The following is a 12,352-nucleotide window of genomic DNA, read 5'->3' as shown; positions in this document are numbered from 1 at the left end:
GTAAACAAGGAGGTCACCCTAGTTTGTTCATTCTTATCTTGAGCAGATTAATAAGTAACCTCATATCTCAGTAGGGTTAGGGAGGCACTATTGGCTAATTTCATCCATGTGCTTTGGTATCACAGCATATAAATAAGCACGGATTTACAGGTTCAACATCAGGCTCTTCCGACATTTCCTTTCTCTTCCTCAGCCCAGCATGGAGCTCCTGGGAGTGACCACTATTTTCTTGCTGATCTGTGTCTCGTGCCTTCTTCTCGTTTCCACCTGGAGAAGCATATCACAAAAAGGGAAGCAACCTCCTGGCCCCATCACACTCCCCCTTCTTGGAAACATATTCCAGCTGGACCTGTGGAACTTGCCTGAAAGCTTGAAGAAGGTAAGAGACTGTCTCCTTCTTCCCTATGTTTTCTCCACTGCACATAAAAACCAGTATGGTCCAGACTGTCTCAGCTTAATTAACGAGCTTAATTTGCATTGACCAAATGTCAGACTCAAGCAGAAACAAAAGGTTTCCCAGAAAGACACGTTTCTCAAGTCTATATATTGCAATAATCTATATATCTAGGTATATATATTGCAAGTCTAAGTCTGTATATTTGCAATCGATACTAATGATGAGCCCTGTGCTGACCTGATGGCAGTACTGCAATTTGCAGTGGATTTGCAATCAAGGCACTGATGCTATTGTAATATTCACTATACTCCTCCTGTACCCAGCTCCTCACCACGCTGGCAGCACAGCCTGGCCCTTTTTTAGGAAGGACCCTGCTCCATTTTACTGCCTCTGCTCCCTAGCAGACAGGTTGGATCTCCTGGGTGTACAAGAAGCTAGTGAAGGGGTTGAAGCAAAAAAGTTTGAAGTTGAACTGTGTTGTCTGTTCCCTCTTCTGGCTGATGTCAGAATCATTTTATAGAATCATAGAATGGTTTGGATTGGAAGGGACCTTCAAGATCATCCAGTTCCAACCCCCTGCCATGGGCAGGGACACCTCCCACCAGACCAGGTTGCTCAAAGCCCCATCCAGCCTGGCCTTGAACCCCTCCAGGGATGGGGCAGCCACAGCTTCTCTGGGCAACCTCTTCCAGTGTCTCACCACCCTCACAGCAAAGAATTTCTTCCTAAGATCTCATCTAAATCTACCCTCTTTCAGTTGAAAACCGTTACCCCTTGACCTCGACCGAGGTCTGGGAGGTGGCAGGTGTAGGGATTTCGTGCTCCAGGCCCCTCATCACCTTTGTAGCCCTAATCATCGCCACATCTCAGTGATGCTGGGACAACAGCACATTCCCCCTTAGACCCCTTCGCTACAAACTTCTTTTCACCTGGTTAATGTTCAGACGTGGTGCTCTTTGTGTTCCTCTTCCCTACAGCTCAGCGAGAAGTATGGTCCTGTCTTCACCGTGTATTTAGGCCCACAAAAGGTTGTGGTGCTGCATGGGTATGATGTTGTGAAAGAAGCTCTGATTGACCAGGCAGATGAGTTCAGCGGGAGAGGCAGTCTACCACTGCTTAAAAAACTCTTCCAAGGCACAGGTATGACCCTGGTAATGTTAGCATCCCAAGCTGATGCTGTCAGTGCTTCAGCTGAGAGGGCAATGGAGGAAGGAATAGTGGATCTAATTTACTGCTTTCGTGCATACAAATTAGCAATAAAAACCGAAAAGCCCAACTCATTACTTGGACCCTTGAGTAAATCAGACCTCTGGGGAACTGTTTAATGTCCCAGGTTGGCTTCGCTGACTGCCTTTCTATTTTCAGCATGCTTCAACTTCTGGCCAAAGTTTTGTTCATTAAATGTGCCTCTAAGACCTTATGTTCATTCTCCCGTGTCTGAGAATATTGACAATACACATCCAGCTAAGGAACTAGCGAAAGGGAAGTCCACGGCCCAACAAAGACAAGATTATAGCCTGTCCCAGGAAGGGCCACGTTCAAGACTGAGTTTGTTCACCAGGGAATTTCCCAGTACAGCATTTATCTGGGTATCTATCCCATGGTACTACAGTGCACTATCATTGGTACTGTCAACAATGATACACCATGTGAAGGTGCACAGCAGAACATTTGAGCAGTTATCTCAGTGCAAAAGCCATCTGCTTGTGGCCAAGATTAAGCCAGTACCAGTGTTACACTCTTATTTACGTCCTAGTTTTTCCTAATCTGGGAATAAATTCAGTTTTACTCAAAGTGCTGTGACAGATGGATCAGATTTGTCACCCCCAGAACTGCAGAGAGGTTACATTTTTGGGCAAATAGCAATTGCAGTAAAACTCCACAGAAAGGTGTGTTTGCATGTCGAGTACTTACCGTGTAGCTCCCATTCAGGGGAAAAAAGAAATCTGTATCCTCACGGGTGTCCCTTTTTCCCTCCTCTGTCAGGCATCGTCACCAGCAATGGGGAGACCTGGAGGCAGCTCCGACGATTCGCACTCACCACCCTGCGGGATTTTGGGATGGGGAAGAAGAGCATTGAGGAGCGAATCCAGGAGGAAGCTCGTTTTCTGGTGGAGAGGATCAAGAACATGCACGGTAGGGCATGGACTTTCTGCCTGCTGGGACACCCTGGGTATCTGCCATGATAGGGGCTGTCCTTCTGGAACTGGGGAGCCCAGAACTGGACCCAGTGCTCCAGATAGGGCCTCCCCAGGGCAGAGTAGTGGGGGAGGATAACTGCTTTTGGTAGATCTAAAAGGAAGCTAAAGAAGATGGGGCCTCCCCAGGGCAGAGTAGCAGGGGAGGATAACTGCTCTTGGTAGATCTAAAAGGAAGCTAAAGCGACACCGCTGCCCATGAGCCACTAGAAAATTGAGTCTGGCTTCATAGATAAACATTCCTGCTACAAATCAGAGAAAACACTCACCTGCATTGCTCTTATCCTTTCACTAGCATGGGAATACTGTATTTCCCATGCCCAACTGCAAGCCTCCATCTCTGCCTCACCTATTTACAGCATCTATTACTGTGTACTAAAGGGCTTTGCAAGCAAGATCTATATATACAATGAAAAGTATAAACCCGTTATTTACTGTTAATGCAAATATAAGTAACTAGGACTAGTTATCTACCAGGCTCAGCATTAATAGACTCACCACCTCTGAGGAGACATCTGCCGAGTCTTCAGTGGCATCGGTCAGGCAGAGAAGGGTTGGTGGTGTTGCTCCTTGGAATAGGCTGATCCTTGGTGCTGCCAAGTTGCCAGTTTCTGACTCCTTGGTTTTCTTTTAGGATTTTTTTATACCTTTTCATGTTGTTGTTTCTTCTCTTGAAACCTTGAGATGCACCCTATAACTGTCTGCAGTTATACCTTTCTTTCTTTCTTCCTTTCTTGGGTCTAATCTTGCTTTTTTTTCTCACACTGCAGTACTCAGACGCTTCTTCAGCTGTGCTACCAAAACTAGACTTTGATTGCAGGCATTGGAACCCTTAGGAGAGGGTAATACAGCTGAGGTTATGCTAATAGAGTTATTCAACAGGGTGCAATAAGCTCAAGACAGGGCTCAGGCAAAGTCCTTACGGATTCGTTGGGTTTTGGTGGGACTTTTTAAGCCATTTGTAATAAATAGTCTATGAGAGAGACAGGCAAATGTCAGCTGAAGAGGAACCAAGCCACACAGACCAGTGTTCTGCTGAGAACAGGACAAATGAGACACTGAAACCATTCAAACAGAGAAATTAGTTCCTTTCAAGCAGAGAAGAATAAATTGGATCAGCCCTTCAAAGGACTGCAAAACTCCGGGTCTGCAGTGCTTTGAAGAGAATGCAAAACCTCCCTGTACCATCAGAGGATGCCTGAAAAATACTGAAAGCAAGATACCCTTTTTTTGTTGTTGTTGTTGTTGTTTCTTCTCTTGAAACCTTGAGAAATACTGAAAGCAAGATACCCTTTTTTTTTGTTGTTGCAGAGCAACCCTTTAACCCTGGCAGCTTCCTGATCCACGCTGTTTCCAACATCATCTGCTCCATCGTCTTTGGGGATCGGTTTGACTATGAGGACAAGAAATTTATAACTTTAATTGAGCTGCTAGAGGAAAACAACAGGCTTCAAAACTCTATACACACACAGGTGTGTACAGTTTTATTTAATTGATAAATTTGTAAATGATTATAGTATTTTATAGAATCATAGAATGGTTTGGGTTGGAAGGGACCTTCAAGAATTTTTTATTTATGAATATTTCTCATAATCCCTTTTATTAAGGAATATTTATCCATGTTATTATTTTTTTATTGGAGTAGTTTCTTCTAAATCTGGAGACATTTTTTGAAAGCCAAAAAGGCAGTTAAATAACCAATTGCTGTATTTTTTTCTTATCTTATGGAATTGCCATTATATGTCCAAAGAAAGATATCATCGCAAAAGTTGCTCATGTGAAGTCTATCCTTGACTGTAGTATTTTTTTGTTGTTGTAGAGCAACCCTTTAACCCTGGCAGCTTCCTGATCCACGCTGTTTCCAACATCATCTGCTCCATCGTCTTTGGGGATCGGTTTGACTATGAGGACAAGAAATTTATAACTTTAATTGAGCTGCTAGAGGAAAACAACAGGCTTCAAAACTCTATACACACACAGGTGTGTACAGTTTTATTTAATTGATAAATTTGTAAATGATTATAGTATTTTATAGAATCATAGAATGGTTTGGGTTGGAAGGGACCTTCAAGAATTTTTTATTTATGAATATTTCTCATAATCCCTTTTATTAAGGAATATTTATCCATGTTATTATTTTTTTATTGGAGTAGTTTCTTCTAAATCTGGAGACATTTTTTGAAAGCCAAAAAGGCAGTTAAATAACCAATTGCTGTATTTTTTTCTTATCTTATGGAATTGCCATTATATGTCCAAAGAAAGATATCATCGCAAAAGTTGCTCATGTGAAGTCTATCCTTGACTGTAGTAAAACCATAAAGCAAAAGACATTAAAATCCTGTTGAATAATAAAGACCTACTGTTCCAAAACAGTTTAATTGCCCCATTTTCATAGTAACATTCAGGGGAACATTTTATTACGCCCACATTAATCAGAAAGTGCTTTTACAACATTTTATTTTTACAGCTATACAATTTCTTCCCCACTCTCATGGACCATTTACCTGGACCTCATCAACAACTGATAAAAAATGTTGAAAAAGTTGATCAATTCACTATAGAAATCATAGAGGAACACCAGAAAACCCTGGATCCCAGTTGTCCTCGAGATTTTGTTGATGCTTTTCTTAACAAAATGGAACAGGTAATGTAAGAGCAAGAGATGTATTGGATTATAAGAAAACCCCTGCTTGAATCCCAGCTTTTTTTCGGTTGTGACAGGGCAGTGGGCTTTTGCAAATACAGAAGGGTACTTTCTTTTCTTGGGACATCAAGTTAATTCTATCATCCTCTCAATTTTCTTCTCGAGGATTTTTAAATACAGAATTAACAGCACTACACAAAGTTAGGAAAGCTGAAGACCAATCTGGTTGATGTAATTCAGTGCTCCTCCCATATTAAAAAAGGTTCATAATATTATTTAGTAAAAGTATCATAAATGCTGGTGTTCTGGAGAGTTAGTATCATATTTTTGAAAGGACATTAGATGCGTTTAAAAACTTACATTATGGGTACGTAGCGCTGAGCTTTGTCATTCACAACCTCCTGCCAAATCTTCCCCCAGGAGAAAGGGAACAGTCACTCCGAATTCACCGTTGAGACCTTGAGCAGAACCACTCTTGACTTGTTCCTGGCGGGAACGGGAACCACCAGCATCACGCTGAGACATGGATTTCTGATTCTGCAGAAATACCCAGAGATAGTAGGTAATACGAAAGGAAATAAATAACCCAAAACTTTTTAATAGGTCACGGGATCAAGTCGGACAATTCCACACGTGGCAATGGTCCCCCCACAAAAGAAACATGTATGTTTGCAGTGTGGAAATGTGTAGTAGAATCATAGAATGGTTAGAGTTGGAAGGGACCTTCAAGATCATCCAGTTCCAACCCCCCTGCCCTGGGCAGGGACACCTCCCACCAGACCAGGTTGCTCAAAGCCCCATCCAGCCTGGTCTTAATTAATCTTGCATTAGTCTCATTTCTATTCACAGGAAAGAGATATTAGTACTAAATACATTCATATATTCCTGGTGCGCTAAAAGCAAGTTTTGCTGTAAATATTGCTTAGGTAAAAAGATGGGGAACTTGTCCACGCAACACTTACTTCTTTCCTAACAGAGAAAATTCAGAAGGAGATTGACAGTGTGATTGGCCGAGACCGAAGCCCCTGCATGGCAGATCGGAGCCAGATGCCCTACACAGACGCTGTGGTCCATGAAATCCAGAGATTCATTGACTTCCTTCCGCTTAATGTCCCACATACTGTGATCAAAGACACCAAGTTCAGAGACTATTTTATTCCTAAGGTCTGTTCCATGCGTCTGAGAAAAGTCATAATCTCTTGAAAACAACGATGTGTTCTATTCATTCTGTTTTCTTTTCTTTTCAAAAATACTGAAATGTGATATAGAATCCGAATAATTTTGTTTGGAAGGGGATTCTGGAAATTATTTAGTCCAACCCCTTGTATTTGAAAAAAAAAAAAAAGAAAAAAGACTTTTCGTCCTCTGTGTGAAGAGTGAGACAGAGCAATAGAACTTTCTATTTTTTCACATAAATGTAAGCAAAGTTCAAAATTATTTGGAAGCAATATTAAATACTCTAATCAGACTCACCATCAAAATTCATCAAAAAAACCCCATACTTGCCATACCAATGGCACCCATTTCTATTCATTAACTGCTCATTTTAAACTGGTTAAACTTTAACTATCCTTCTATCCAACTCTGGAAACTTCTCAATGCCTTTTTGCTTTAGAATGCCTCCATTTTAACTTTCTCCTCCTCTCTCTTTAAATTCAGGACACTATGATATTCCCTATGCTGTCTCCCGTCCTACACGATGGCAAGGAATTTCCAAATCCAGAAAAATTCGACCCAGGACATTTCCTGAATGCAAATGGGACCTTTAAAAAGAGTGACCACTTCATGCCATTTTCTGCAGGTAAGACCTTTTTCTGTTTCAGATCCTAGAATACCATCTCTGAGAACCTCTCTGAAGATTTTTGAGGATTTTAGTGTGTCTATCCCTATGGTCTGTGCAGTGGTGTCTGCTGATCTGCTCACAGAATCACATGGGGTTTGAAGGGACCTCTGGAGATCATCTAGTCCAACCCCCTGCCAGAGCAGGGTCACCCAGAGCAGGTTGCACAGGAATGGGTCCTGGGGGGTTTGAATGTCTCCAGAGAAGGAGACTCCACCACCTCTCTGGGCAGCCTCTGCCAGGGCTCTGCCACCCTCAAAGGAAAGAAGTTCCGCGTCGTCTTTAGGTGGAACTTCTTATATTCAAGTTTGTGCCCATTTCCTCTTGTCCTGTCCACTGGGCACCACTGAAAAAAGACTGGCCCCATCCTCCTGATACCTACCCTTTAAGTATTTATCAGGCATTGATCAGCTCCCCCCTGTCTTCTCTTCTCTAGACTACAAAGACCCAAGTCCCTCAGCCTTTCCTCATGAGAGAGATGCTCCAGACCCCTCATCATCTTTGTAGCCCTCTGCTGTACCTTCTCCAACAGCTCCCTGTCCTTCTGGAAACGGGGAGCCCAGAACTGGACACAGGACTCCAGATGGGAGTAGTAAAGGGGGCAGAGTAAAGGGGGAGGATGACCTCCCTCCACCTGCTGGTCACACTCTTCCTAATGCACCCCAGGATGCCATTGGCCTTCTTGGCCACAAGGGCACGTTGTTGGCTCATGGTCATCCTTGCTCAAGTCATTTCTGGGCAGCTCTAACGCTGGAGGACTAGAGTTTCAATTTATTCCATTTTTTAGCCATTGCGAAAGCTTCTCCTCCAATGCATTTCCCAAGAAGAGATGTACAAAGTGGGACTCACGCAAATTCTCTCTCTCCAAACTCACCATCAAACCACAGCAGAACATGAGAAACCAAAGCCTTCAAACCACCTTTGCCCTTTGCTCTCTCAGCGTTCTAGATGCGTAGCTCCTAGTTTAATTAATTTGCTTCCTCAAAATGCTATAGCACTGCCTGTCCATTCTGAGATGTCTCAACTTTCATGGAACAGTGGTTAAAATAAGTTACCAGCAAAATACTGCACTATTACCTGACTTTTTATTGTTTTTCACTTGCAGGAAAACGCATCTGTGCAGGAGAAGGCCTGGCCCGGATGGAGCTATTCATATTTTTTACAGCCATCCTGCAGAACTTTACTTTGAAACCTGTTGTGGATCCCAAGGACGTTGACATTTCCCCACTAATCAGTGCTTTGGCAAATCTGCCCCGACCTTATGAAGTCTCTTTCATTCCACGTTAGCCAAGGGAAGGCAGTCACCAGCTCCCACACTCATGAAAACTCAGGTTGAATGCCAGCCATTTCCCAGCCTGCCGAGATTGAAACTCTTGGATCATTTGCTAGATACTTCATGGAGAGAAATTTGCTTAGAAAAGAAAGCTGTACGGTGTTTTTATAATCACCACAGCCAGCTCTAAACAGAGACAGAGCAGGGAACTGCATAGGGAAGGAGACAGGTCCTTGTGCAAAATTATATCTACAGGCTCTCCTCTGTACCTACCTCTCCTCGCTCAGGTTCCTACCTGGCTCCCGATGTCCTGATGGTTCAGGGTCTGTACAGATGCTCATAATCCTGAGTTTCCAGAGACTCTGCTTGAGGTACCTCTCTCCTCTGTATTTTCAGTTTGTATGTGACCTATTTGTAAAGAGAAGCGTTAAAACAGTGTCAGGGGAATTCTGTCAGAAGATGATAATCTACTGTTTTCTTGCCCCATTACATGTTGTCTCTTGTGGTGGGGACGGAGTCTATTGATGACTGGTTAGATGGATCCTCTCCTGTGTGATCATAACGAAGGTTTGTGAAATTAAAATTTCAATTACAAAATAAAGAAATAGCACACTGAATTGTTGGTTTTTTCTGAGATCCCAGAAGAACACCTTTTCATGAAAAACCTGCCACCACTATGCTTACACTCCCAAATATTTTCCAAGACTTGTATATATCTATCTGCCTGTTTTATTTTGCTCATTTATATGAAATGTATTATGGACGGAAGAATGAACTGGTCCACCACCCGTAAAACTTCTGTTCTCGGTACCAATGTGGGGGAAGGCTGGAATGACCCAATGAGACCTATCAGAACCCCAACTGCCTGTTGTGGCAAAAGAAGACAAGCCAAATAATACTGGGATCCCCCCCAGTGCCATTTGCTAGATGAATGGCAGCTTGTATCTTCCCATTATTTTACGAAGCACGGAAAGATTGCTAAAGCAACAATAGGGCAAAAAAAGAAAAAGAAAAAAAAAAGAGTTAAAAGAGTTTACATGAGTTGCAGAGCACACCTGTACACATGTAGGACTGACTTTTCTCAACTTGATGACATTCCCTGCCATGTATAATTTATAGCAGCTACAGTGAAGGCAGAGAGCTGAATTTGTGCTATGTGGAAAAAGACAGCAACTGTAATAGTACCACAACAGCATTTATATGAAACAGGCAAAAATTCTTTCCTTTAGTAAGTATTAATAAGCTTGATGTATCATGAGTCGGTAGCATGGCATTGCAAAGGCCAAAGCCACAAATGCCACAGAATCATAGAAAAATGAATGAAAGATACATGAAAATATCATCAGGTGGTCAGTCCCTAAAATTTCTTTCCAATAAAGTCACTTGTGGGACAAGCTCCTCTTCCTGTTTCTGCTTCCTGGAGGTGGGATATTCAAGTTTGTGAAGGAATTTGTTATCTCTTAGCTTTCTTACCAGAAAACACCAAGCACTTGTTGGCAATGCATGGATGGTAGATCCATGCTAGATGGATTTCCACCTTCAGCGTTCCTGGAGGTTTTTGCCTTTGCAGCTTTAAAATAGCGTTGTATTTTCTATATGTAGGAAAGCACCTTTTTTCATCAAGGAGATTTGGTCCTTTGCCTTCACGGCTTTATCTTGTGGATGTTTTCTCTGCTGAGACACGGCCCTCTTGTGGCCCTCCTGCCATCCTGCCACGGGAAGACAACGAGCAGAGAAATGCCCTTACTAGGGCATGCCCTTACCCTTCCCACCCAGCTTGGACCTGTGGAGTCTGTCTCCCCTTGAGGATCTGAGAACATGGTCCATGTCCAATTGGCTTGCTGTCACGCAACGGGACAAGTCACCCGCACTTAGGGTTTGACAATTATCCTTACCGCATGGAGATGGTCACAGTTTCTAGACAGCAGATGGCCAGTATCTCCTTAGGGTGGCAACTCGTGTCACCCCTTCCTTTGGGCACCCAGCCAAACTGCAGGGTCAGTGGAGAACAATCCTTCTGTGTCCCATCACCCACTCTGTGCCTCTGGCACCACCCTCCCAGAAGAGCTGGGAACCGGAGATCATCAGTACTGGAAGAGCAATGGTCTTGTTTCAATCCTGAAATGACCAAAGAAGAGCTGGGAACCGGAGATCATCAGTACCGAAGAGCAATGGTCCTGTTTCAATTCTGAAATGACCAGCCCTGGTAAGGATTTAGTGGCCAGTCAGCTCTAGATGATGCCCACATATCCAGAATAATTTCTAATCTGATATGAATTAGTAACTTTTCTGTTCTTAGACATAGGGTTTTCTCAAGGCCAGGCTGGATGGGGCTTGGAGCAGCCTGGTCTGGTGGGAGGTGTCCCTGCCCAGGGCAGGGGGTTGGAACTTGATGATCTTTAAGGTCCCTTCCAACCCAAACCATTCTGTGATTCTATGGGAAGGGGCCAGACAGGGGACTTCCAGGGGATCAGGGATTAAGCTCCCAGCCACGTATAAAGCATAAAGTGCTTTATGCTGTAACAAAAATCTACACTTTTCCAGGGAACAGAGGAGCTCTGAGCAGCATCCTCAAGCTTCTACAGCCAGACACCTGTGGTGCTCCTCCACAACAGCAAAGAGGAAGGATAGTACCATCAAAACCCCCATGGGGTCTGGCTGAACCACACCGATGATCTTTAAGGTCCCTTCCAACCCAAACCATTCTGTGATTCTATGGGAAGGGGCCAGCCAGGGGACTTCCAGGGGATCAGGGATTAAGCTCCCAGCCACGTATAAAGCATAAAGTGCTTTATGCTGTAACAAAAATCTACACTTTTCCAGGGAACAGAGGAGCTCTGAGCAGCATCCTCAAGCTTCTACAGCCAGACACCTGTGGTGCTCCTCCACAACAGCAAAGAGGAAGGATGGTACTATCAGAACCCCCATGGGGTCTGGCTGAACCACATCTAGCATGAAACACTGAAGCAGGACATATAGATTGTCTGCCACCTCGTCTCTTGGTGTATTACACATCCCAGCACCAGAGATCACCAAGCAGGACACTGTCCAGTCTCTAGGCAGGAAGATTTTAGGTCTGGCTGCCCAGATCCTCTTATCCAGCCGAGCTGCAAACACACCACGAATCCTGAGAAGACGACGATCTGCTGGACTGTAAACCAGGCTGCTGTTCTACACGGTCTGATTTCCTGCAACACAGAAATGGTAACTCCTCTGTCGGTACCTCTTCCTGTCGGGTGGGAGGATGTTGCTTTGATAATGATACTAAAATGCCCGATTCGCTTTCACAGATATAAAAGTCATCAGCTACTAACTATAAAAGATGCAAACGGTGGGATACCTCCGGTAGACTTAACCCTTCCTTAAAGATGCTCATTCCAAAAAGGCCTTTTCTTGAGTGAACACAACCCTCTCTCTTAAATCCTACCTCAAGGCCATATAACACAGTATCTCTAAGATCTGCTCAGTTAACTGAGCATGTGATAAAGCAACACTTCTTGCAATTTCACCTGAGGTCCAAACATTCAAAGAATATAATTGCAGCAATACCTGGCGCAGAATTTAAAGCACGTTCTCTGCTATGATCTCCAGTAGCTGGAAGGAGTTTGTCTTTATTAACAGACGCTTTGAGAAAATAAAAAGGCAACTTACATATTTTTTCCAACAGGAATTTGAGATTTCAGAGAGACAAATGCAGCAAGTTGTTATTTATAATAACTAGTCTCTCTGTTTCAAACAGATAAAGATGGATACCAAACCGAAGTGTTATCAATACCATGCTCATAGCTCCAAAGGTCCAGGTACCCTCTCAAAGCAGAGCTCAATGAAGGAAAAAGAATGTTTAGGTCCTGCTGCTACTAAGGTAAAACATCCTTACAGGTTATGGAGGGCTTTTCCTAGAGAGTTATTTCACATGGGATGCAGGACTAACACACAGAGAGCCAGAATCAACGTATGGGTTAGGGATCAACACAGAAATGGTAACTCCTCTGTCGGTACC

The 12,352-nt window shown here is 43.4% G+C and overlaps 1 protein-coding gene and 1 long non-coding RNA gene across 3 annotated transcripts; one reads left to right on the top strand and one right to left on the bottom strand.

Annotated features, from left to right (window-relative positions):
* Nucleotides 1-8,961, top strand: LOC106896390 (cytochrome P450 2H1-like). Of its 2 annotated transcripts, none has more exons than XM_014956363.1 (9): nt 1-379; nt 1,375-1,537; nt 2,384-2,533; nt 3,907-4,067; nt 5,063-5,239; nt 5,660-5,801; nt 6,216-6,403; nt 6,899-7,040; nt 8,185-8,961. In XM_014956363.1, the coding sequence occupies exons 1-9, from the start codon at nt 200-202 to the stop codon at nt 8,364-8,366; spliced, it is 1,485 nt and encodes a 494-aa protein (XP_014811849.1). In that variant the 5' UTR covers nt 1-199; the 3' UTR covers nt 8,367-8,961. The 2 variants fall into 2 exon arrangements, with proteins under 2 accessions (XP_014811849.1, XP_014811850.1); XM_014956364.1 differs by lacking the exon at nt 3,907-4,067 and adding an exon at nt 4,415-4,575 and having other exon boundaries at nt 3-379.
* LOC106896391 lies at nt 2,319-3,976 on the bottom strand. Its single transcript, XR_001413623.1, has 3 exons — nt 3,860-3,976; nt 3,094-3,273; nt 2,319-2,442 (listed from the first exon to the last, which is right to left on the bottom strand). It is a non-coding gene; the product is annotated as an uncharacterized LOC106896391 (long non-coding RNA).
* Nucleotides 8,962-12,352: the final 3,391 nt, after the last annotated feature.

The sequence above is a fragment of the Calidris pugnax genome, unplaced genomic scaffold (assembly GCF_001431845.1).
Source record: "Calidris pugnax isolate Ruff unplaced genomic scaffold, ASM143184v1 scaffold196, whole genome shotgun sequence".
NCBI lineage: Eukaryota > Metazoa > Chordata > Aves > Charadriiformes > Scolopacidae > Calidris > Calidris pugnax.
The sequence above is the reverse complement of the archived record's forward strand: the minus strand, read 5'-3'. Positions and strand labels throughout refer to the sequence as shown.

Coding starts and splice junctions, on each gene's coding strand:
- LOC106896390 (XM_014956363.1), top strand. CDS start 200: ATGGAGCTCCTGGGAGTGACCACTATTTTCTTGCTGATCTGTGTCTCG. Junction 4,068..5,062: donor AAAACTCTATACACACACAG/GTGTGTACAGTT, acceptor TTATTTTTACAG/CTATACAATTTCTTCCCCAC. Junction 5,240..5,659: donor TTCTTAACAAAATGGAACAG/GTAATGTAAGAG, acceptor ATCTTCCCCCAG/GAGAAAGGGAACAGTCACTC.